The following is a 25102-nucleotide window of genomic DNA, read 5'->3' as shown; positions in this document are numbered from 1 at the left end:
TCCGTCAGTCTGCTGTCTGATCGGGTCGTCCAGTCCGTCAGTCTGCTGCCTGATCCGGCCGTCCAGTCCGTCAGTCTGCTGCCTGATCCGGTCGTCCAGTCCGTCAGTCTGCTGCCTGATCGGGCCGTCCAGTCCGTCAGTCTGCTGCCTGATCGGGTCGTCCAGTCCGTCAGTCTGCTGCCTGATCGGGTCGTCCAGTCCGTCAGTCTGCTGCCTGATCCGGCCGTCCAGTCCGTCAGTCTGCTGTCTGATCGGGTCGTCCAGTCCGTCAGTCTGCTGCCTGATCCGGCCGTCCAGTCCGTCAGTCTGCTGCCTGATCGGGCCGTCCAGTCCGTCAGTCTGCTGCCTGATCGGGCCGTCCAGTCCGTCAGTCTGCTGCCTGATCGGGTCGTCCAGTCCGTCAGTCTGCTGTCTGATCCGGCCGTCCAGTCCGTCAGTCTGCTGCCTGATCGGGTCGTCCAGTCCGTCAGTCTGCTGTCTGATCGGGTCGTCCAGTCCGTCAGTTTGCTGTCTGATCCGGCCGTCCAGTCCGTCAGTCTGCTGCCTGATCCGGCCGTCCAGTCCGTCAGTCTGCTGCCTGATCCGGCCGTCCAGTCCGTCAGTCTGCTGCCTGATCGGGCCGTCCAGTCCGTCAGTCTGCTGCCTGATCGGGTCGTCCAGTCCGTCAGGTTGCTGCCTGATCCGGCCGTCCAGTCCGTGAGTTCATGAGTGCAAAAACAATCTGCTGCTAAAACAGCTGGAGATGTGTTGCAGGAAGCGTCAGTGACATGAACGCCCCATGATAGCGTTCCCAGGCTTTTCTTTCTTTCTTTCTTCCTTCCTTTCTTTTTATTTGGATCCCCATTAGCTGCCGAGAGATATAATCCCTCCAGCGTGTTCTGGGTCCTCCCCGGGGTCAGACACGTCCCCGGGGGACGGGGACGTGTCTGGAACACCTCACCAGGGAGGTCCAGGAGGCATCCTGACCAGATGCCTGATCCACCTCACCTGGCTCTTCTTGATGCGGAGGAGCAGCGGCTCTACTCTGATCTCCTCCCGGATGACCGAGCTCCTCATGCCGGCCACCCTGTGAGGGAATCTCATCTCAGACGCTTGTATTCGGGATCTCCTGAGGCAGTATTGACAGCAGAACAGAAAAGTTTATCAGGGTCTTTGGATGTTACTGAAGCAAAAGTGTAAAACTGGAACAGAAGACCTGTTCAGACCTGGGGCTAACGTGGGTCCCTGGTCCTGGTCCGATCACAGCTGGACGCTGCTCAGTGCAGATGTTATGCACTGGGTCGACAGTGCAGCTGCGGTTTATAAAGGTGTTTTGACCAGAAATGGTCCTGCTGAAGGGAAAAGAGACGACATTACAAACGTGGTTTTACAGCAGCGGACAGGTTCATGAGGGTCTGACGGCCGCCTCCCACGTTGGGATGCCATCACTCCACAGTTTCAGACAGATTGTTGCCTTTGTTTTTAGTTTTACCGGAACCATGACATCTGGTTGTAGATGGAACAGTTTGGTCTTGTTTGGTCTACAAACAGATGTTCCTTATTTCCGAGCATCTGCATCAGATGGAAGGCCTGTAGACAAGGAGAAGGAAAAGGATCTGTTGCAGGTTCTGTTACAGATTCAATTCAATTCAATTCAACTTTATTTATATAGCGTCAAATCACGGCAATGCCATCTCAAGACGTTTTACAGACAGAGGGGAAAACATAATGAAGGCCAATTCATAACAGCCTATATAAGGAAACCAACAGATTGAGTTGAGTCCAACTCAATCTCCCATCCTGAGCAAGCACACTGGCGACAGTGGGAAGGAAAAAACTCCCTTTTAACAGGAAGGAAACCTCCGGCAGAACCCGGCTCAGGACAGGCAGCCATCTGCCTCTGCTGTGTGGGGGGAAGAGGACAGAAAGACAACAGACAACAGGAACTGCTACTCCCGGCCAGGGAGACCTGCTGAGACAGGAGACATACATGTTAATGATGCTACACTGTTATTGGGGGGGGGGGTAAAAAAGAGCGACAGAGAAAGAAGCTCAGTGTATCAGGAAATGTCCCTCAGCAGTCTAAACCTATAGCAGCATAACTAAGGGATGCTAACCATCCCTAGCTATAGGACTTATCAAAAAGATAAGTCTTCAGCCTAGTCTTAAAGGTGGGGAGGGTGTCTGCTTCCCTAACACTAACTGGGAGCTTATTCCATAAGAGAGGGGCCTGATAACCAAAGGCTCTGCCTCCTGCTCGGCTCTTTGAGACTCTAGGAACCACAAGTAAGCCTGCAGTCTGCGAACGAAGTACTCTACTTGGTATATAAGGAACAATGAGGTCTCTGATATAAAGTGGTGCCTGGCTGTGGAGGGCTTTATATGTAAGGAGAAGGATTTTAAATTCTATTCTAGATTCAACAGGCAGCCAATGAAGAGAGGCTAAAACTGGAGAAATATGATCTCTCCTGCTGGTTCTGGTCAGGACTCTGGCTGCAGAATTCTGGATCAGCTGAAGGCTTTTCAGGGCATATTTAGGACAGCCCAGTAATAGAGAGTTACAGTAATCTAGTCTCAAAGTAACAAAAGCGTGAACCAGTTTTTCTGCATCACTCTGAGACAGAATGTCCCTAATTTTGGCTATATTACGTAAATGAAAGAAGGCTGTTTTAGTAACCTGCTTAATATGTGGACCAAAGGACAGGTCAGGGTCAAATATTACTCCAAGGTTTCTCACTGTAGCACTGGAAGCTAAAGTAATGCCATCCAGGTTCATAACAAAACTGGAAAATTTAGCTCTGAGTTTTTCCAGATCCAACGAGAATGACTTCAGTCTTATCTGAGTTTAAGAGGAGAAAATTTCTAGACATCCAAGTCTTTATGTCTATGAGACAATTTTGTAGCCTATTGGGCTGATTTGTTTCATCTGGTTTAAAGGATAAGCATAGTTGAGTATCATCTGCATAACAATGAAAGTTTATTCCATGCTGTCTAATAATTTTGCCTAAAGGGAGCATATATAGCGTGAAGAGTACTGGTCCAAGTACAGAACCTTGAGGAACTCCATGACTTACGGTAGTTTGTGAGGCTCATTGGTACAGCGGCAGGGTAGATTCTGTTACAGGGTCTGTTACAGGTTCTGTCGCAGGTTATGTTAAAGGTTCTGAAACAAGGTCTGTTGCAGGTTCCGTTACAGGTTCTGTTGCAGGTTCCGTTACAGATTCTGTTGCAGGTTCTGTTACAGGGTCTGTTGCAGATTCTGTTGCAGGTTCTGTTACAGGTTCTGTTGCAGGTTCCGTTACAGGTTCTGTTACAGGTTCTGTTGCAGGTTCCGTTACAGGTTCTGTTGCAGGTTCCGTTACAGATTCTGTTGCAGGTTCTGTTACAGGGTCTGTTGCAGATTCTGTTGCAGATTCTGTTGCAGGTTCTGTTACAGGGTCTGTTGCAGATTCTGTTGCAGGTTCTGTTACAGGTTCCGTTGCAGGTTCCGTTACAGGTTCCGTTACAGATTCTGTTACAGGTTCTGTTACAGATTCTGTTACAGGTTCTGTTACAGGGTCTGTTGCAGATTCTGTTGCAGGTTCTGTTACAGGTTCTGTTGCAGGTTCCGTTACAGGTTCTGTTACAGGTTCTGTTGCAGATTCTGTTGCAGGTTCTGTTACAGGTTCTGTTGCAGGTTCCGTTACAGGTTCTGTTACAGGTTCCGTTGCAGGTTTCGTTACAGGTTCCGTTACAGGTTCTGTTACAGGGTCTGTTGCAGATTCTGTTGCAGGTTCTGTTACAGGTTCTGTTGCAGGTTCCGTTACAGGTTCTGTTACAGGTTCTGTTGCAGATTCTGTTGCAGGTTCTGTTACAGGTTCTGTTGCAGGTTCCGTTACAGGTTCTGTTACAGGTTCTGTTGCAGGTTCCGTTACAGGTTCCGTTGCAGGTTCCGTTGCAGGTTCCGTTACAGGTTCTGTTACAGGGTCTGTTGCAGATTCTGTTGCAGGTTCTGTTGCAGATTCTGTTGCAGATTCTGTTGCAGATTCTGTTGCAGGTTCTGTTGCAGATTCTGTTGCAGGTTCTGTTGCAGATTCTGTTGCAGATTCTGTTGCAGATTCTGTTGCAGGTTCTGTTGCAGGTTCTGTTGCAGATTCTGTTGCAGGTTCTGTTGCAGGTTCTGTTGCAGATTCTGTTGCAGGTTCTGTTGCAGATTCTGTTGCAGGTTCTGTTGCAGGTTCTGTTGCAGATTCTGTTGCAGGTTCTGTTGCAGGTTCTGTTGCAGATTCTGTTGCAGATTCTGTTGCAGGTTCTGTTGCAGATTCTGTTACAGGGTCTGTTACAGGTTCTGGTGTGGTGTTGCGTTCCTGTTGGTCCCTCAGCACGTCGCTGTGCGGCTGAGCCGCAGACTTTCCTGGATCTTACTGCTGATTTCTGGTTGGAAACAGAAACAAAACCAACATGATGGTTTGGCTTGGGTCGGTGAGCGTCTCCTCGCAGGTGGCATCAGACCTATGGATGTCCTGTCTGTTGTCTGCTCACTGGAACGTTACATGTATATGATTTCATCGCTTACAGGCCGAGACGCATTTTGCTGCTGCGCGTAAACAGTTTCCAGCTGCCTAGCAGGTCACGCAGGTCACATGGTAACAGCCTGAAACCTGGAAACGAGGATGTCGGGATTGTCTCTGTGTTATAAAGCTTTCATCGCACTGTAACTCCACTCACGATTTCAGGCAGACAGTAGTGATTTACCACGTTTAGAGCAGTTTATGGCGCTTTGTTTGTTTCTATTAGTTTATCAGTGAAGCACTGCCATGCTTCAGGAGTTTTCTGGAGTCTGTACAAATGAAAATATGATGTTGATGCATCAGTGCTTTACGCGACCCACTTTACCAAGTCCACTTCCTCGTACCAGGTCGAACCCACTTTGCCCTTCAGATTTAATTCTTAGTGTGACGGATTCTACAAGGTGGAAACATTCCTCAGAGCTTTGGCTCCATGTTGACATGAAGCATCACACAGTTGCTGCACATCCATAAGAATCTCATGCACTTTGCATCATGCCTTAGCATTTTAATGTTGTTCAATCCACTGATATCATCATGGTCCCACACAGTAAACATTTCATAGAAATAATTTTCTTTTTTTCAAAACTTGCTAAATATGTACAGGAACTATTTCATGTTGGCCTCCATGTAGTTTTTATGCTGAACAGCCGTAGTCAAGCTAAAGCACGTTTCTCTCATTCACTTGTCAAAAACAGCTGATCTGAACTAGCACGTTGCTATGGTGACGCCCCGTAACGGAGGGATATAACAGTGATTTAACTGGCCAAACTACACGTGTGTGTAAATATACATAAACAATGCAGCCTGTCGGAATTAGAATTATCACCGATCAGGTCAAATAAAAACTTACAATCTCATAATATAACAGATATAAAATGTTTAATGATGTTTAACAACACGTTTAAAATGAAAACTGATAACTGCATAAATTATTCAGATTTAAAATTAAATGTATTATATGGATTTGTACATGTTTATGTGAAAATATATATTAGACCTATTAGTAAAAACTGATAAAATAAATAAAAAGCAATGTGTTTTAAAAGATTTACTTCATTAAACGTAAACACCTTGATGTCCTCACGCTGTGACTTGACTGCCGACCATGCCTCTGCACGTCAAGCCGCCCTGCCAGGCTCCAGGTGATGCCTGCAGGACACACCTGCCAGATCCAGCGGCTTCTGGAGCGCATGAGGAGCTGGAATGATCACATGACTCAGACAGGACAGCGTTGTGTAGACGGGAAATGTTCTCCTACCAGTGAAACTTTATCTCTTCTGCGCTGCAACAACAGCCGTACGTTATTACAGGTCAGTGAAAAGCTTAATGCTGCTGTTCCAGATGTTTGCCGTCACGCTTTCCGTACAAGGAGATTCCTGGATGCTTACTCAACAATGACTCGACACCTAAATGATAGTCTTCATGGCTCAGCTGTCGGAAGTGCACATCTCAGAAGGACTCGGGGAAGGCAGCACTTTGATCCCTTCATGCAGATACCTACAACAAATAAAGTGTAGCAACATAGAAACATGAATCTGCTTCAGCCTGAAGGCCTCAGTGATGGCGAGCGCTGGCCTGTAGGGACAAGCCCGACTCCACCTCTCGCTTCAGGTGTGCAGGTTTTAACCCGCCGTCCTTCTTTTCTGTCCCATCCAGTGATTGAGGAGAAGGGGGTCAAGATGAAGCTGACGGTGATTGACACGCCGGGATTTGGAGACCAGATCAACAATGAGAACTGGTGAGTGACAGCCGGAACTGTATTCCATCCAGAATGGAACATATGGAACTATGAGATATCTGATGTACGATGGGACAGAACGTTAATGAAAAAAAACAGCAGTAATCCAGTCTGGTAGTAACAAAGACATGGACTAGTTTTTCTGCATCTCTCTGAGACAGGATGTCCCTCATGTTTGCAGTATTACGTAGGTGGAAGAAGGTTCTAGAAACCTGTTTTAAATGCAAGCTGAAAGACCAACCCTGGTCCAGAAGAACTCCAAGGTTCCTCACCGTAATACTGGAAGCCAGATTAATGAATCCAGATTAATCACACAGCTGGACAATGTTGTCCTGAGGTTTCATGTCCAAAGACAGAAACCTCAGTCTGTCTGAGTTTAACAGGAGGAAATCCAGAGACATCCAGGTCTTGATGTCTGTAAGACATCTTTGTAATCTATCAACCTGATTGGTTACATCAGGCTTCATGGAGAAGTAAATCTGAGTATCATCTGCATAGAAATGACAGTTTCTACCATGCTGTCTGATGATATTTCCTAAGGGAAGCATGTAGAAGGTGAAAAGTATTGGTCCAAGTACAGAACCCTGAGGAACTCCATGACTTCCTCTGGTGTGTGAGGAAGACTCATCATTTACATTAACAAGCTGAAATCTATCAGATAAATAAGACTGGAACCAGTCTAATGTGGTCCCTTTAATCCCAGTAACATGTTCCAGCCTCTGTAGCAGAATGTTGTGATGAATGGTGTCCAATGCAGCACTAAGATGTAACAGGATCAGTCCAGACTGGGGTCCTTTATCTGAGGCCATGAGAAGATCATTAGTAACTTTCACCAGTGCTGTCTCCGTGCTATGATGAGCTTTAAATCCTGACTGAAACTCTTCACATTGATTCTGATGACAACATAGATGAGCTGAAACTGTTTTCTCCTGAATCCAAACTCGCTTACAACTCAGGGCACATTGAGTATATTTGGCGTATACCCACTCCCAGATTCCTGTAACTCACCAACTCTTCCCTCTGCTCCTCTCAAGCTGGGAGCCCATTGTAAAGTATGTCAACGAGCAGTATGAGAAATATCTGAGAGAAGAGCTGAACGTCAACCGTAAGAGGAGGATACCTGACAGCAGAGTGCACTGCTGCATCTACTTCCTCCCTGCCACCGGACACAGGTCAGTTCTCATGCACTGCTGCCTTCAGCTAGACTGTGATTGTTTCTGTAAACGTGTATACATGTATATATACATTTATTTATATATATGCAGCTGTATGAGCTGAATGACAGGAAACGTGGTCCCAAAGAAACAGCTGTGAAATGGCAAAACAGGGAATTCATCACAACTCTGATGAAACATGGTGGTTGTTCAGAGCAAAACGTTAAAGTTGTAAAAGCGAGACGTTCAGAAGGCTGAAACAAGATCAAACCAAAGCTTTCGTCTTTCTCTGAATGTTGAACTGAACCAAATGAAAGTTGGAACGTTGACTCATTCAGCTCATGTCCTGCAACAGGCACTGCCTCCATTCCCCCTCTGCTGCACCTACTTCACACTGCATGACTCAGAAATAGACTGATCTACGTCCCTTGCTCTAGTGAGGACTGGACTAACTGCCGCTGTATTACTTGACTACAGAGTTCTGCATCACCCCAAACCCGGACAAGGTGCTAGACCCTGCTGCACCTTCCATACTAAACAGTTTTTAGCCAATTGGGTCTGAAAATAGGAAATGTGAAAGAAACCAGAGGCAGAAGCAGAAGTGAAAGCAACTCAGAATGTGCATTGTGATTGTCTGTTACCAACTTAGCACAGAGGAGTCACACATTGAAACAGATTTATTACCCGTTCAAAGAAATGAACCAAAATAAACTAAAGTGGCATGTGGACATATGAGGGTCAAATGCAAATGTAAACCACAATCTTTAAGAATCCTAATTACCAGGATGTGGAGGGGATGGCTGCCCGGCAGCAGAGAAGTTGTGTCTGGCCGAGAAAGGCTTTATAAGTGGAGCCACTCCCACCTCTGCAGGTGCAGCACTTTCTCCTATGATCACCAACAAACACAAAAGCAAAACCAAGATGGCGGGCCATCACACGATGCTGAAACACCAGCTGGTGAGAGAACGCCAGAGCCTGACTCGGCGCTCTCCGTTTGTCGTCCTCGCTTCAGCACCCCGTTGGCTGAAGAGGTCTGGCTCAGAAAGCAGGTTATATGTCTAGCAACACCTCCAGCTATGTCATCTCACAGCGATCCACAGAAAATATCCTGCTTCGGGAAAACTGATGGCAGGGAGTCTCTGATCCAGTCCTCCATGCTGAGCTGCACCAGGCAGCAGGTGACCTGTTGTCAGGTTGCAGTCGCAGTCATGATGCTTTCCGGGACTCCATCGCTGCTGGACTCCATCCCTGCTGGACTCCATCGCTGCTGGACTCCATCCCTGCTGGACTCCATCGCTGCTGGACTCCATCCCTGCTGGACTCCATCCCTGCTGGACTCCATCCCTGCTGGACTCCATCCCTGCTGGACTCCATCGCTGCTGGACTCCATCGCTGCTGGACTCCATCGCTGCTGGACTCCATCCCTGCTGGACTCCATCCCTGCTGGACTCCACCTCAGCTGGACTCCATCCCTGCTGGACTCCATCCCTGCTGGACTCCATCCCTGCTGGACTCCATCGCTGCTGGACTCCATCCCTGCTGGACTCCATCCCTGCTGGACTCCATCGCTGCTGGACTCCATCCCTGCTGGACTCCATCGCTGCTGGACTCCATCTCAGCTGGACTCCACCTCAGCTGGACTCCATCCCTGCTGGACTCCATCCCTGCTGGACTCCATCGCTGCTGGACTCCATCGCTGCTGGACTCCACCTCAGCTGGACTCCATCGCTGCTGGACTCCATCCCTGCTGGACTCCATCGCTGCTGGACTCCACCTCAGCTGGACTCCACCTCAGCTGGACTCCATCCCTGCTGGACTCCATCCCTGCTGGACTCCATCGCTGCTGGACTCCACCTCAGCTGGACTCCATCGCTGCTGGACTCCATCGCTGCTGGACTCCATCCCTGCTGGACTCCATCTCAGCTGGACTCCACCTCAGCTGGACTCCATCCCTGCTGGACTCCATCCCTGCTGGACTCCATCGCTGCTGGACTCCATCCCTGCTGGACTCCATCGCTGCTGGACTCCATCCCTGCTGGACTCCACCTCAGCTGGACTCCATCGCTGCTGGACTCCACCTCAGCTGGACTCCATCGCTGCTGGACTCCATCGCTGCTGGACTCCATCGCTGCTGGACTCCATCCCTGCTGGACTCCATCCCTGCTGGACTCCATCTCAGCTGGACTCCATCCCTGCTGGACTCCATCCCTGCTGGACTCCATCCCTGCTGGACTCCATCCCTGCTGGACTCCATCCCTGCTGGACTCCATCGCTGCTGGACTCCATCCCTGCTGGACTCCATCCCTGCTGGACTCCATCGCTGCTGGACTCCATCCCTGCTGGACTCCATCGCTGCTGGACTCCATCTCAGCTGGACTCCACCTCAGCTGGACTCCATCCCTGCTGGACTCCATCCCTGCTGGACTCCATCGCTGCTGGACTCCATCGCTGCTGGACTCCACCTCAGCTGGACTCCATCGCTGCTGGACTCCATCCCTGCTGGACTCCATCGCTGCTGGACTCCACCTCAGCTGGACTCCACCTCAGCTGGACTCCATCCCTGCTGGACTCCATCCCTGCTGGACTCCATCGCTGCTGGACTCCACCTCAGCTGGACTCCATCGCTGCTGGACTCCATCGCTGCTGGACTCCATCCCTGCTGGACTCCATCTCAGCTGGACTCCACCTCAGCTGGACTCCATCGCTGCTGGACTCCATCCCTGCTGGACTCCATCCCTGCTGGACTCCATCGCTGCTGGACTCCATCCCTGCTGGACTCCATCGCTGCTGGACTCCATCCCTGCTGGACTCCACCTCAGCTGGACTCCATCGCTGCTGGACTCCACCTCAGCTGGACTCCATCGCTGCTGGACTCCATCGCTGCTGGACTCCATCCCTGCTGGACTCCATCCCTGCTGGACTCCATCCCTGCTGGACTCCACCTCAGCTGGACTCCATCCCTGCTGGACTCCATCCCTGCTGGACTCCATCCCTGCTGGACTCCACCTCAGCTGGACTCCATCCCTGCTGGACTCCACCTCAGCTGGACTCCATCGCTGCTGGACTCCACCTCAGCTGGACTCCACCTCAGCTGGACTCCATCCCTGCTGGACTCCACCTCAGCTGGACTCCATCCCTGCTGGACTCCATCCCTGCTGGACTCCATCCCTGCTGGACTCCACCTCAGCTGGACTCCATCGCTGCTGGACTCCATCGCTGCTGGACTCCACCTCAGCTGGACTCCATCGCTGCTGGACTCCAACGCTGCTGGACTCCAACGCTGCTGGACTCCATCACTGCTGGACTCCACCTCAGCTGGACTCCAACGCTGCTGGACTCCATCTCAGCTGGACTCCATCTCAGCTGGACTCCATCTCAGCTGGACTCCATCTCAGCTGGACTCCATCCCTGCTGGACTCCATCCCTGCTGGACTCCATCCCTGCTGGACTCCATCGCTGCTGGACTCCATCCCTGCTGGACTCCATCCCTGCTGGACTCCATCGCTGCTGGACTCCATCCCTGCTGGACTCCATCGCTGCTGGACTCCATCCCTGCTGGACTCCATCCCTGCTGGACTCCATCTCAGCTGGACTCCATCCCTGCTGGACTCCATCCCTGCTGGACTCCATCGCTGCTGGACTCCATCCCTGCTGGACTCCATCCCTGCTGGACTCCATCCCTGCTGGACTCCATCCCTGCTGGACTCCATCGCTGCTGGACTCCATCGCTGCTGGACTCCACCTCAGCTGGACTCCATCGCTGCTGGACTCCATCCCTGCTGGACTCCATCGCTGCTGGACTCCACCTCAGCTGGACTCCACCTCAGCTGGACTCCATCCCTGCTGGACTCCATCCCTGCTGGACTCCATCGCTGCTGGACTCCACCTCAGCTGGACTCCATCGCTGCTGGACTCCATCGCTGCTGGACTCCATCCCTGCTGGACTCCATCTCAGCTGGACTCCACCTCAGCTGGACTCCATCCCTGCTGGACTCCATCCCTGCTGGACTCCATCCCTGCTGGACTCCATCGCTGCTGGACTCCATCCCTGCTGGACTCCATCGCTGCTGGACTCCATCCCTGCTGGACTCCACCTCAGCTGGACTCCATCGCTGCTGGACTCCACCTCAGCTGGACTCCATCGCTGCTGGACTCCATCGCTGCTGGACTCCATCCCTGCTGGACTCCATCCCTGCTGGACTCCATCTCAGCTGGACTCCATCCCTGCTGGACTCCATCCCTGCTGGACTCCATCCCTGCTGGACTCCATCGCTGCTGGACTCCATCGCTGCTGGACTCCATCCCTGCTGGACTCCATCGCTGCTGGACTCCATCCCTGCTGGACTCCATCGCTGCTGGACTCCATCTCAGCTGGACTCCACCTCAGCTGGACTCCATCCCTGCTGGACTCCATCCCTGCTGGACTCCATCGCTGCTGGACTCCATCGCTGCTGGACTCCACCTCAGCTGGACTCCATCGCTGCTGGACTCCATCCCTGCTGGACTCCATCGCTGCTGGACTCCACCTCAGCTGGACTCCACCTCAGCTGGACTCCATCCCTGCTGGACTCCATCCCTGCTGGACTCCATCCCTGCTGGACTCCATCGCTGCTGGACTCCACCTCAGCTGGACTCCATCGCTGCTGGACTCCATCGCTGCTGGACTCCATCCCTGCTGGACTCCATCTCAGCTGGACTCCACCTCAGCTGGACTCCATCCCTGCTGGACTCCATCCCTGCTGGACTCCATCGCTGCTGGACTCCATCCCTGCTGGACTCCATCGCTGCTGGACTCCATCCCTGCTGGACTCCACCTCAGCTGGACTCCATCGCTGCTGGACTCCACCTCAGCTGGACTCCATCGCTGCTGGACTCCATCCCTGCTGGACTCCATCCCTGCTGGACTCCACCTCAGCTGGACTCCATCCCTGCTGGACTCCATCCCTGCTGGACTCCATCCCTGCTGGACTCCACCTCAGCTGGACTCCATCCCTGCTGGACTCCACCTCAGCTGGACTCCATCGCTGCTGGACTCCACCTCAGCTGGACTCCACCTCAGCTGGACTCCATCCCTGCTGGACTCCACCTCAGCTGGACTCCATCCCTGCTGGACTCCATCCCTGCTGGACTCCATCCCTGCTGGACTCCACCTCAGCTGGACTCCATCGCTGCTGGACTCCATCGCTGCTGGACTCCACCTCAGCTGGACTCCATCGCTGCTGGACTCCAACGCTGCTGGACTCCAACGCTGCTGGACTCCATCACTGCTGGACTCCATCTCTGCTGGACTCCAACGCTGCTGGACTCCAACGCTGTTGGACTCCAACGCTGTTGGACTCCATCGCTGCTGGACTCCAACGCTGCTGGACTCCATCGCTGCTGGACTCCAACGCTGTTGGACTCCATCTCTGTTGGACTCCAACGCTGTTGGACTCCATCTCTGTTGGACTCCATCTCTGCTGGACTCCATCTCTGCTGGACTCCAACGCTGTTGGACTCCAACGCTGTTGGACTCCATCTCTGTTGGACTCCAACGCTGTTGGACTCCAACGCTGTTGGACTCCATCTCTGTTGGACTCCATCTCTGCTGGACTCCATCTCTGCTGGACTCCAACGCTGGTGGACTCCAACGCTGGTGGACTCCAACGCTGGTGGACTCCATTGCTGCAGTGGAAGTGCAGCATTGCGTCTCAGGGACGTAGACCTGGCTGTGTTCAGCGTTTCTAACGGCGTCGTGCGACCTTTAGTGGGTTCTTTAGCGTGTAGTGGAACAGAGAAGATCTCTTTTAGACAACTGATCCATGAAATTTGATCTGCATGGCCTCCATCGTGTCATCCTGACCAGGAGCTCTGTGTGTTACCAGGTTACGTCCAATCGACGTGGAGTTCATGAAACGGTTGGGGGAGATCGTGAGCATCGTGCCGGTCATCGCCAAAGCCGACACACTCACTGTGGAGGAAAGACAGGAGTTCAAAGAAAGGGTGAGAACACACACACACACACACACAAGGTTTTTTAGTTTCATCCTGCTCTTTCATTATTCCAGGTATTTAATAAAAGGTTAAATCCACACGAAGGTTTTTTATGATGTGCATTAGCTTTAAGCTTTAGCCTTTAACAGCTGACACATTCCCAGATGTTTCCAGCTGCTTCCGTCCGACCTAAGTGGCTTTTCCTGTCGCCGTTCACCCTCATCAAGGACACGTCCACATCAGCCTTTCTGATCCGGGTCTGTTTGCTCAGAAAGTCGCTTTGTTTGGGGAAATGTGAACGCACCAAACTAATTCTGGTTTGGACCAAAGAAATGGTCCGCCTACAAACGCAGGTCTCGGCCCGTTTCAAATGGACCAAGTACAGGAAGCGGACTACAAACCAAGTCCCTTCCTGCATGTGGCGTAGCATTGCATTGTGGGTCCTCTGCCTCGTCTGGTGTTCATACTGCGTCCATTGTTGCAGTGGATTTCTGCAGTATACTTGCATAAGACACAATAAAAACCCAAAACAGCCATAGTTTGGTCTCCATGTTTAACTGGCAGGTGGAGGAAACAGAGTTTTCTTCTTCACGCCGGTCTGGTCCTCTCTTCTGCTAAATACTAGTGCAGCGCCTCCTCTGAATGGGGACATATTATTCTAATGGTTTGACTGGTTTGACCAAAGTGCAGCGTGAACACGGTCCGCATGGATACACCCCCCTACAGCTGGACCGAGTCCCCATCCGGACCGAGTCCCCATCCGGACCGAGTCCCCGACCGGACCGAGTCCCCGACCGGACCGAGTCCCCATCCGGACCGAGTCCCCATCCGGACCGAGTCCCCGACCGGACCGAGTCCCCATCCGGACCGAGTCCCCATCCGGACCGAGTCCCCAACCGGACCGAGTCCCCGACCGGACCGAGTCCCCAGTCGGACCGAGTCCCCGACCGGACCGAGTCCCCAGTCGGACCGAGTCCCCAGTCGGACCGAGTCCCCAGTCGGACCGAGTCCCCAGTCGGACCGAGTCCCCAGTCGGACCGAGTCCCCGACCGGACCGAGTCCCCAGTCGGACCGAGTCCCCGACCGGACCGAGTCCCCAGTCGGACCGAGTCCCCAGTCGGACCGAGTCCCCAGTCGGACCGAGTCCCCAGTCAGACAGAGTCTAGTGGACTGTCCTGATGGGAATGCATATTCACTAAGCTACGCAGGGCAGAGAACGGCTTCACGCACAGCCAGACAGATTTCCACCGCTTGTTGTTTTCTCCCAAAAACTCTAGTTTGATGCCATTGAACTGAGTTTTGACCAAATTAAAGGGATTCTACAGAGTTTGGTGTGTTTTTCATGGAGAACATCCACTGTGTGTGATGGTGTTCCAGACTGATGGGCAGGAGGAGGAAAACCAGCCATAGGCAGCCTTCCAGTGCGATCCTGTCCTCCCCAGACAACCCCTTGTTGCTTCCAAAGCAACTGCATCATGTGATCATAAACAGTAAACATGTCTCATGACTTTCAGTTCTGATGTGACATGCTGGGACATCAAGAGCTCTGATTGGACCACAGATACGAGATCAATGTCCTGAGGCGACAAAACACACAGAGACAAAACAATCTAGGTTTTATAAGAACTTTCAAAGATGGAAGCTTCTCCTGTAGCGTTTAAATATGCTGCAGTATCAATGTCAGGCCTGTAGGTGGAGCTGCTGAGGAGGTTCATGTTTCATGACGGTAATCAACTCGACTCGACGTCGCACTTTTTCACACATGTACAACCTACGCAAAGTGTGTTACAGAGTGTGATGATGAACGGCGGGCAAACGGCGGAGGAGCCTGAAATCCAGACGCCAGCTCATCAGGCCATACCATGTGCTGCTGGATCATGGAGGGGGGGTGGTTTTGAGTCAGGCTGCTGAACAGGCTGATGAACAAGTCATGTTGTCAACTGGATTCTTCTCCACATGAAGTTTCTTGCAAGAATTCTCATATAAACCTGGAAAGTGCTTGTTGGATCATCAGACATTCTTGTTTTCTGACTCTCACACCTTTACTTTACTCTACAGAACGTAGACGTCAGGCTCTTTCTCTGCTAAACTAAGCAGTCTCTCCTTAAACTGCAGATAAGACACGATTTGGCAGCAAATGGAATCCATGTTTACCCCCAGAGAGAGCTGGATGAGGATCCAGAGGAGCGCATCCTGAACGACAGGATCAGGGTACGCCCCCCACACCCCCATAAAAATGCAGTAGACACACGGCCAGGAACACACAGTAGATCCAGAGATCAGAGACACACATCATGATGTGATGGAGACCAACCTTTTCCTCCTCCACGGTGTGTCCAGGACAGCATTCCCTTCGCCGTGGTGGGAACGGACAAGGAGCACCAGGTGAATGGAAACAAGGTTCTGGGCCGGAAGACCAAGTGGGGAATCATCGAAGGTAAGGTTTCACACTCACACCTGCATTTACATTCAGCTCTGACACGGTAAAGTCATTATGAGCTCAGTTTTGGCTCCGATGATGAGAACGAGGAGACGAAACGTCGACAGCTAAAGCAGCTGTGGGACTGAAGACCTGACCTCTGACCCCACGATGCAGAAAGGTGTAGATTCCTGCTGTTAGCATGAGCTCAGGCGGGCCAATCACCCTCCCCACCCCCCGCCCCCCACTGCCACCACATAGGAACCAATCAGCCCAAACAGAGAGGGGGGGGGGTCTGAGCGGACCAGCTGGACTTTATCATCTAAATGAACAGAGACACAAACAGTCACACATGTTTTATCTTTTTATTTTGTTTTTCTTCTTCATGTGACTTTTGCTTTAAACCAACAATGACGGCCTCTCCTCCTTCTTCTTCTTCTTCTCCTCCTCCTCCTCCTTCTTCTTCTTCTTCTTCTTCTTCTTGTCCTTCCAGTGGAGAACGTGGCGCACTGTGAGTTTGCCAACCTGAGGGATCTGCTAATCAGGTGAGTTTCTAGGAGGAAACTGATGAAGCTAAACTGCAGAACACACACGGAGCTGACTCTTTGTCCTTGCTGAGGTGGGAACATGCCACACTGGCCATGACTGTTGGACGCTCATGACCTCGTGTCTCTTACTGGTAGAAGGTCCTCCTACGCCTGACGTGGAACTCGAACCCACGAGCCTGAGCTTTGGCTCATCTGCTAAAGCAGGAGTCCAGCTCCAGGTTTATGGTTCATTTAGAGGCTCGTCCAGGACAAGCAAGGAGAGTAAGAGAGGTGTCGGTCACCGGTTCCTTGGGGGCGTAGTGTGCAAGTTATATGGTTGCAGCATGTTTATTTTTACTCCTCATATCGGTTTATTCTCTCTTCTTATTATAAACTGGGAGATTTACAGGAAAATGACAGTATGGGAAAGACGGGTATAAAACAGGAGTTTCCCGGTCGAAATGGGATACTTGACTTCTACCAAGAAGGTCGTGTTTTTGCCTACGTTTATCTGTCTGAGAACGGGTCCTGGTCTAACTTTGACTCTGATCCAGATCAGCATCTGGATGCAGGAATGTTGTGAAGGATTCTTCCTCATTGTGACATAGGACCATTTTCAGTTTATCTGCATAGAACTCCACAATAAATGGTGAGAAAATCCAGGAGAAGTTCCCAACAGGTTTTCCAAGATATCAAAGGTAGATGTGGATCTAACATTCTGGATACTACCATCCAGAACAGGAACAACGTTCTGGATCCTACCATCCAGAACAGGAACAACGTTCTGGATACCACCATCCAGAACAGGAACAACGTTCTGGATACCACCATCCAGAACAGGAACAACGTTCTGGATACCACCATCCAGAACAGGAACAACGTTCTGGATCCTACCATCCAGAACAGGAACAACGTTCTGGATCCTACCATCCAGAACAGGAACAACGTTCTGGATACCACCATCCAGAACAGGAACAACGTTCTGGATACCACCATCCAGAACAGGAACAACGTTCTGGATACCACCATCCAGAACAGGAACAACGTTCTGGATCCTACCATCCAGAACAGGAACAACGTTCTGGATCCCACCATCCAGAACAGGAACAGCGTTCTGGATACCACCATCCAGAACAGAAACAGCGTTCTGGATACCACCATCCAGAACAGGAACAGCGTTCTGGGTACCACCATCCAGAACAGGAACAGCGTTCTGGGTACCACCATCCAGAACAGGAACAACGTTCTGGATACCACCATCCAGAACAGGAACAACATTCTGGATACCACCATCCAGAACAGGAACAACGTTCTGCATACCACCATCCAGAACAGGAACAACGTTCTGCATACCACCATCCAGAACAGGAACAACGTTCTGGATACCACCATCCAGAACAGGAACAACGTTCTGGATACCACCATCCAGAACAGGAACAACGTTCTGGATCCGACCATCCAGAACAGGAACAACGTTCTGGATCCGACCATCCAGAACAGGAACAACGTTCTGGATCCGACCATCCAGAACAGGAACAACGTTCTGGGTACTACCATCCAGAACAGGAACAACGTTCTGGATCCTACCATCCAGAACAGGAACAACGTTCTGGATACCACCATCCAGAACAGGAACAACGTTCTGGATACCACCATCCAGAACAGGAACAACGTTCTGGGTACCACCATCCAGAACAGGAACAACGTTCTGGGTACTACCATCCAGAACAGGAACAACGTTCTGGGTACTACCATCCAGAACAGGAACAACGTTCTGGGTACTACCATCCAGAACAGGAACAACGTTCTGGGTACTACCATCCAGAACAGGAACAACGTTCTGGATCCCACCATCCAGAACAGGAACAGCGTTCTGGATCCCACCATCCAGAACAGGAACAACGTTCTGGATCCCACCATCCAGAACAGGAACAACGTTCTGGATCCCACCATCCAGAACAGGAACAACGTTCTGGATCCCACCATCCAGAACAGGAACAACGTTCTGGATACCACCATCCAGAACAGGAACAACGTTCTGGATCCTACCATCCAGAACAGGAACAACGTTCTGGATCCTACCATCCAGAACAGAAACAGCGTTCTGGATACCACCATCCAGAACAGGAACAACGTTCTGGATCCTACCATCCAGAACAGGAACAACGTTCTGGATACCACCATCCAGAACAGGAACAACGTTCTGGATACGACCATCCAGAACAGGAACAACGTTCTGCATACCACCATCCAGAACAGGAACAACGTTCTGGATACCACCATCCAGAACAGGAACAACGTTCTGGATACCACCATCCAGAACAGGAACAACGTTCTGGATCCTACCATCCAGAACAGGAACAACGTTCTGGATCCGACCATCCAGAACAGGAACAACGTTCTGGGTACCACCATCCAGAACAGGAACAACGTTCTGGGTACTACCATCCAGAACAGGAACAACGTTCTGGATCCTACCATCCAGAACAGGAACAACGTTCTGGATACCACCATCCAGAACAGGAACAACGTTCTGCATACCACCATCCAGAACAGGAACAACGTTCTGGATACTACCATCCAGAACAGGAACAACGTTCTGGATCCGACCATCCAGAACAGGAACAACGTTCTGGATCCGACCATCCAGAACAGGAACAACGTTCTGGATCCGACCATCCAGAACAGGAACAGCGTTCTGGATCCCACCATCCAGAACAGGAACAGCGTTCTGGATCCCACCATCCAGAACAGGAACAGCGTTCTGGATCCCACCATCCAGAACAGGAACAGCGTTCTGGATCCCACCATCCAGAACAGGAACAACGTTCTGGGTACTACCATCCAGAACAGGAACAACGTTCTGGATCCGACCATCCAGAACAGGAACAACGTTCTGGATCCCACCATCCAGAACAGGAACAACGTTCTGGATCCCACCATCCAGAACAGGAACAGCGTTCTGGGTACTACCAGGCAGACAATAACTTCACCGTGTCACGTCCAGTTTCATCAGGTCCAACTTGGGTCTGAAGGACTTCAGGTTGTTCCTGCGGGACTTCTCCGGCTTCTTGTCCGCACATTAAGTTGTAAAACCTGCTTATCAGAACTGTTTGGTACAGAAAGACTTCATCTTTACATGTTTTTGCATTTTTCTCTCAGGTCCCACCTGCAGGACCTGAAAGACGTCACACACAACATCCACTATGAGACCTACCGCGTACGGCGGCTCAACGAGAGCAACATGAACTTCAGTGAACTGGTTCTGTCCACCTGGCCGCTGGGGAACGCAACTGACAAATGCGAGGCCGAGAGCCACCTCTGATCCCTCCATCGTGCTGTGTTTCCACCAGAGCTGCGACGCTCGCCATCCAGTCACAGTGAGGCGTGGGCAGAAGATCCACCAGTTCCCACACGACATACGAGATGGAGAAATCTGATTTCCTTTTTTAAATACCAGGACAAAGTAGTGGATTACGGAGAAATTCTATGTATTGGAAACGGATGTATTTGAATGTGAGGTGAATATTTTCTGGAAGGATGGTGATGTATCTGAGTCATGTGAGCAGGAAGCCACGGCACCGCGTGAGGGAATGCATCACCCAGAAGCACGGTTTTAGTTTCCGCCTCTTCCTGCATCGCAGCTGAGAGGAAAATCCTGACGAATGATAACTGACGTGCAGAAGGAAACCTCTCCCTGCTGCGGTGCCGAGCGCTTCCCTGTTCATCACGACTGTGTGTAATCTCAAATCATCCGACTTTGGGGATTATGAGCAGACGCCGTTTCCTACATCGTCGCGACCCCAGTTAACCGTAGATCTAACCGCCCGTAGGGAGTTTAAACATAACCATGTAACTGTAGGATTTATGCAGGACATTCTGTGTTTGTTGCATCTCTTGTGTTTATTTGCCTCTTTTCAGCATGTGTTCATGCCAAAGCTGGATAGAACTGAAAACTGACCTTGTTGATGTATTCAAAGTGTTTAAGATACTTTTTCAAAGCTTAAAGTTCACATTAAAGTGCCAAAACAACAGAAAACGCTGCATATTCTCTTTTTTCGGCCTGATTTCAGGGTAAAAACCAAACGACATGATCGCTGATGGAAAGTCTGGAGTTGTTCTTTGGCTAAAGTCTTGTTAAGGGCGCCACCTAGTGGATGAAAAGGCTTCTGGCAGTCATTTGTCTTCCATGCTGAGTGCACTGCCGGGCCCAAAGACAACAAAACAAAACCGTTTCACTAGACCACCTTCAGCTGAGTCCAGCAGCTTCTACTGTGTCACAAGATTTATTGGAGATGAGACAGTCTTACCAGTCCACAAAGACAGGGTCCATCTGGACCCATCAGACCACATGGCAAGTCTGGAACTGGTGGATCTGGATCCATCAGACCACATGGCGAGTCTGGAACTGGTGGATCTGGATCCATCAGACCACATGACGAGCCCGGAACAGGGTGGATCTGGACCCATCAGACCACAGGACGAGTCTGGAACTGGTGGATCTGGACCCGTCCGACCACATGGCGAGTCTGGAACTGGTGGATCTGGATCCATCAGACCACATGGCGAGTCTGGAACAGGGTGGATCTGGACCCATCAGACCACAGGACGAGTCTGGAACTGGTGGATCTGGATCCATCAGACCACATGGCGAGTCTGGAACAGGGTGGATCTGGACCCATCAGACCACAGGACGAGTCTGGAACTGGTGGATCTGGATCCATCAGACCACATGGCGAGTCTGGAACAGGGTGGATCTGGACCCGTCAGACCACATGACGAGTCTGGAACTGGTGGATCTGGATCCATCAGACCACATGGCGAGTCTGGAACAGGGTGGATCTGGACCCATCAGACCACAGGACGACTCTGGAACTGGTGGATCTGGACCCGTCCGACCACAGGACGAGTCTGGAACTGGTGGATCTGGACCCGTCAGACCACATGACGAGTCTGGAACAGGGTGGATCTGGACCCATCAGACCACAGGACGAGTCTGGAACTGGTGGATCTGGACCCGTCAGACCACAGGACCTGCTTCCAGTCCGGTCTTTCTGCTGTTTCTCCAGTCTTTAATGAAGCGCTGGACAGTTCTGAAGCCAGTTTTGGTCGTTTCTGCGTCTCGTTACGTTTTCTCTGCTTGATGCCGGTGATTCAACCCTCCTCAAACGGACCGACATCTTCTCCACAAGCTCAGCTCTTAAAGATGACAAGTTACTGCATCAGCCGGGGTTAAATGACCCGTTTTAACTGAAACATAATGACAGTAAATATCCAAACGGAGGCAGCGGTGCTTGGTTTTTTGGCCAGGCGGTGAATAAAACTGCTGAAATCATGCTCCCTGGATTTGTAAGGTAATAAACGAGTCTCAGTCTGAAGGTTTAGCTATTCAACAGTATCGTCGTGGAAAGGTTTAAAGAGCGCTTCGGTGTCTGAGGAAGAGAGGTTCTGTAGGCAGCAGGCTTCAGGTTCACCTGCAAGCAGGGTCATGCTTCTAGATGCTGCTTTGCAGAATGACTTTTCCTGACGGTACCGATCAGGTGTATTGATCGCAACACTCAGAATCAAAGTAAAGGGAAGTAACTGGCCAAAAAGATATTGCAGTCCAGTCTTCAAATGCATGATAAAATGTAATTCCTGAAAGTTTATTTATGTAAAACACATTTTGTCTTTAGTGAAGATGAAGATAGATTGATAGATCGACTATCAGCTCCTGCTCAGCTGGTTGTTTAACCAGCCAATCATATGGCGACGTGGTGAAGATGACTCACTGAGGTCCAAACTGAGCATCAGAAAGGAGAAGAAACACGATTTAAGGTTGTTGGTCTGAATATTTACTGGTACACAACCATCTCTAGGGTTTCCAGAGAAGGTCCGCCTACTTTGCTCCTCCAGACCCACCACCCTGCAGCTTTTGGTGCGAGCCTTCTCCAACTCACCTGAATGAAATGAAAGGGTTGTTTTCAGGTCTCTGCAGAGCTGGATGACATGCAGAAGACATGCATCTTAAAGCTGCAGGATTGGAGATCTTGAGGACCGGACTTGGAAACCCCTGATCTGCAAAATATGCAGAACATTATCTCTGATCACACAACAGGTCCAGCCTGGAAGCAGATGGTCTCCAGCAGCAGAAGACCACAGCGGGTTCCCTCCTGTCAGTAAGAACAGGAAACTGAGGCTACAATTCCCACAGACTCACCAGAACTGGACAATAGAAGATGGAGAAACGTTGCTGGTCTGATGAGTCTCCAGTTCAGCTCTACATTCACATGGTAGGATCAGAATCTGCTGGAAACATCATGACAACATGGATCCATCCATTTTCCTGGACGACTTTGGTCCTCTTAGAACCAACATGACCTGGTTTAACCTCCACAGCCTACCTGAGTCCTGCTGCTGACCATGTCCATCCCTTTCTGAGCACAGTGTAGCATCTTCTGATGGAAACTTCCAGCAGGATGATGCACCATGTCACAAAGCTCACATCATCTCCACCATGACGATGAGTTCACTGTCCTCCAACAGCTCCACAGTCACCAGATCTCAGTCCAGCAGAGCAGCTTTGGGATGGGGTGGAACGGGAGATTCTCATCATGATGTGGTGGAACGGGAGATTCTCATCATGATGAGGTGGAACGGGAGATTCTCATCATGATGAGGTGGAATGGGAGATTCTCATGGTGATGAGGTGGAACGGGAGATTCTCATCATGATAAGGTGGAATGGGAAATTCTCATCATGATGAGGTGGAACGGGAGATTCTCATCATGATGTGGTGGAATGGGAAATTCTCATGGTCATGAGGTGGAACGGGAGATTCTCATGGTGATGAGGTGGAACAGGAGATTCTCATCATGATGAGGAGGAAGGGGAGATTCTCATGGTGATGAGATGGAATGGGAGATTCTCATCATGATGTGGTGGAACGGGAGATTCTCATGGTGATGAGGTGGAACGGGAAATTCTCATCATGATGAGGTGGAACGGGAGATTCTCATGGTGATGAGGTGGAACAGGAGATTCTCATGGTGATGAGGTGGAATGGGAGATTCTCATGGTGATGTGGTGGAACGGGAGATTCTCACCATGATGAGGTGGAACGGGAGATTCTCATCATGATGAGGTGGAACGGGAGGTTCTATTGGTGATGAGGTGGAACGGGAGATTCTCATCATGATGAGGTGGAACGGGAGATTCTCATCATGATAAGGTGGAACGGGAGATTCTCATCATGATGAGGTGGAACGGGAGATTCTCATGGTGATGTGGTGGAACGGGGGATTCTTATCATGATGAGGTGGAATGGGAGATTCTCATGGTGATGAGGTGGAACGGGAGATTCTCATCATGATGTGGTGGAACGGGAGATTCTCATGGTGATGAGGTGGAACGGGAAATTCTCATCATGATGAGGTGGAACGGGAGATTCTCATGGTGATGAGGTGGAACGGGAGATTCTCATGGTGATGAGGTGGAACAGGAGATTCTCATCGTGATAAGGTGGAATGGGAGATTCTCATCATTATGAGGTGGAACGGGAGATTCTCATGGTGATGTGGTGGAACGGGGGATTCTCATCATGATGAGGTGGAACGGGAGATTCTCATGGTGATGAGGTGGAACGGGAAATTCTCATCATGATGAGGTAGAACGGGAGATTCTCATGGTGATGAGGTGGAACAGGAGATTCTCATCATGATGAGGAGGAAGGGGAGATTCTCATGGTGATGAGATGGAATGGGAGATTCTCATCATGATGAGGTGGAACGGGAGATTCTCATGGTGATGAGGTGGAACGGGAGATTCTCATCATGATGTGGTGGAACAGGAGATTCTCGTGGTGATGTGGTGGAACGGAGGATTCTCATCATGATGTGGTGGAACGGGGGATTCTCATCATGATGTGGTGGAACGGGAGATTCTCATCATGATGTGGTGGAACGGGAGATTCTCATGGTGATGTGGTGGAACGGGGGATTCTCATCATGATGTGGTGGAACGGGAGATTCTCATCATGATGAGGTGGAACGGGAGATTCTCATCATGATGTGGTAGAACGGGGAGATTCTCATCATGATGAGGAGGAAGGGGAGATTCTCATCATGATGTGGTGGAACGGGAGATTCTCATCATGATGAGGTGGAACGGGAGATTCCCAATATGATGAGGTGGAATGGGAGATTCTCATGGTGATGTGGTGGAACGGGAGATTCTCATCATGATAAGGTGGAACGGGAGATTTGTCATCATGATGAGGTGGAACGGGAGATTCTCATGGTGATGTGGTGGAACGGGAGATTCTCATGGTGATGAGGTGGAATGGGAGATTCTCATCATGATGAGGTGGAACGGGAGATTCTCATGGTGATGAGGTGGAACGGGAGATTCTCATCATGATGTGGTGGAACGGGAGATTCTCATCATGATGAGGTGGAACGGGAGATTCTCATGGTGATGAGGTGGAACGGGAGATTCTCATGGTGATGAGGTGGAACGGGAGATTCTCATCATAATGTGGTGGAACGGGAGATTCTCATGGTGATGTGGTGGAACGGGGGATTCTCATCATGATGTGGTGGAACGGGAGATTCTCATCATGATGTGGTGGAACGGGAGATTCTCATCATGATGTGGTGGAACGGGAGATTCTCATGGTGATGTGGTGGAACGGAGGATTCTCATCATGATGTGGTGGAACGGGGGATTCTCATCATGATGTGGTGGAACGGGAGATTCTCATCATGATGTGGTAGAACGGGAGA

The 25102-nt window shown here is 50.7% G+C and overlaps 1 protein-coding gene across 1 annotated transcript in view; it reads left to right on the top strand.

The window, feature by feature from the left end:
* The window catches only part of septin12 (septin 12), a gene marked incomplete at its 3' end in the record, with an annotated part of 29159 nt that extends 9494 nt beyond the window's left edge, over positions 1-19665 (top strand). The window contains exons 3-9 of the mRNA XM_079252646.1: positions 6186-6267; positions 7302-7439; positions 13286-13403; positions 15510-15605; positions 15735-15831; positions 16307-16358; positions 19503-19665. Of these exons, the coding sequence (XP_079108772.1) occupies positions 6186-6267; positions 7302-7439; positions 13286-13403; positions 15510-15605; positions 15735-15831; positions 16307-16358; positions 19503-19665 (746 nt within the window). The remainder of the gene's footprint in view (positions 1-6185; positions 6268-7301; positions 7440-13285; positions 13404-15509; positions 15606-15734; positions 15832-16306; positions 16359-19502) is intronic.
* Positions 19666-25102: the final 5437 nt, after the last annotated feature.

The sequence above is a fragment of the Telmatherina bonti genome (genome assembly GCF_933228915.1).
Source record: "Telmatherina bonti genome assembly, chromosome: 14".
NCBI lineage: Eukaryota > Metazoa > Chordata > Actinopteri > Atheriniformes > Telmatherinidae > Telmatherina > Telmatherina bonti.
Note: the sequence above shows the minus strand (reverse complement) of the source record. Positions and strands in the feature narration are given on the sequence as shown.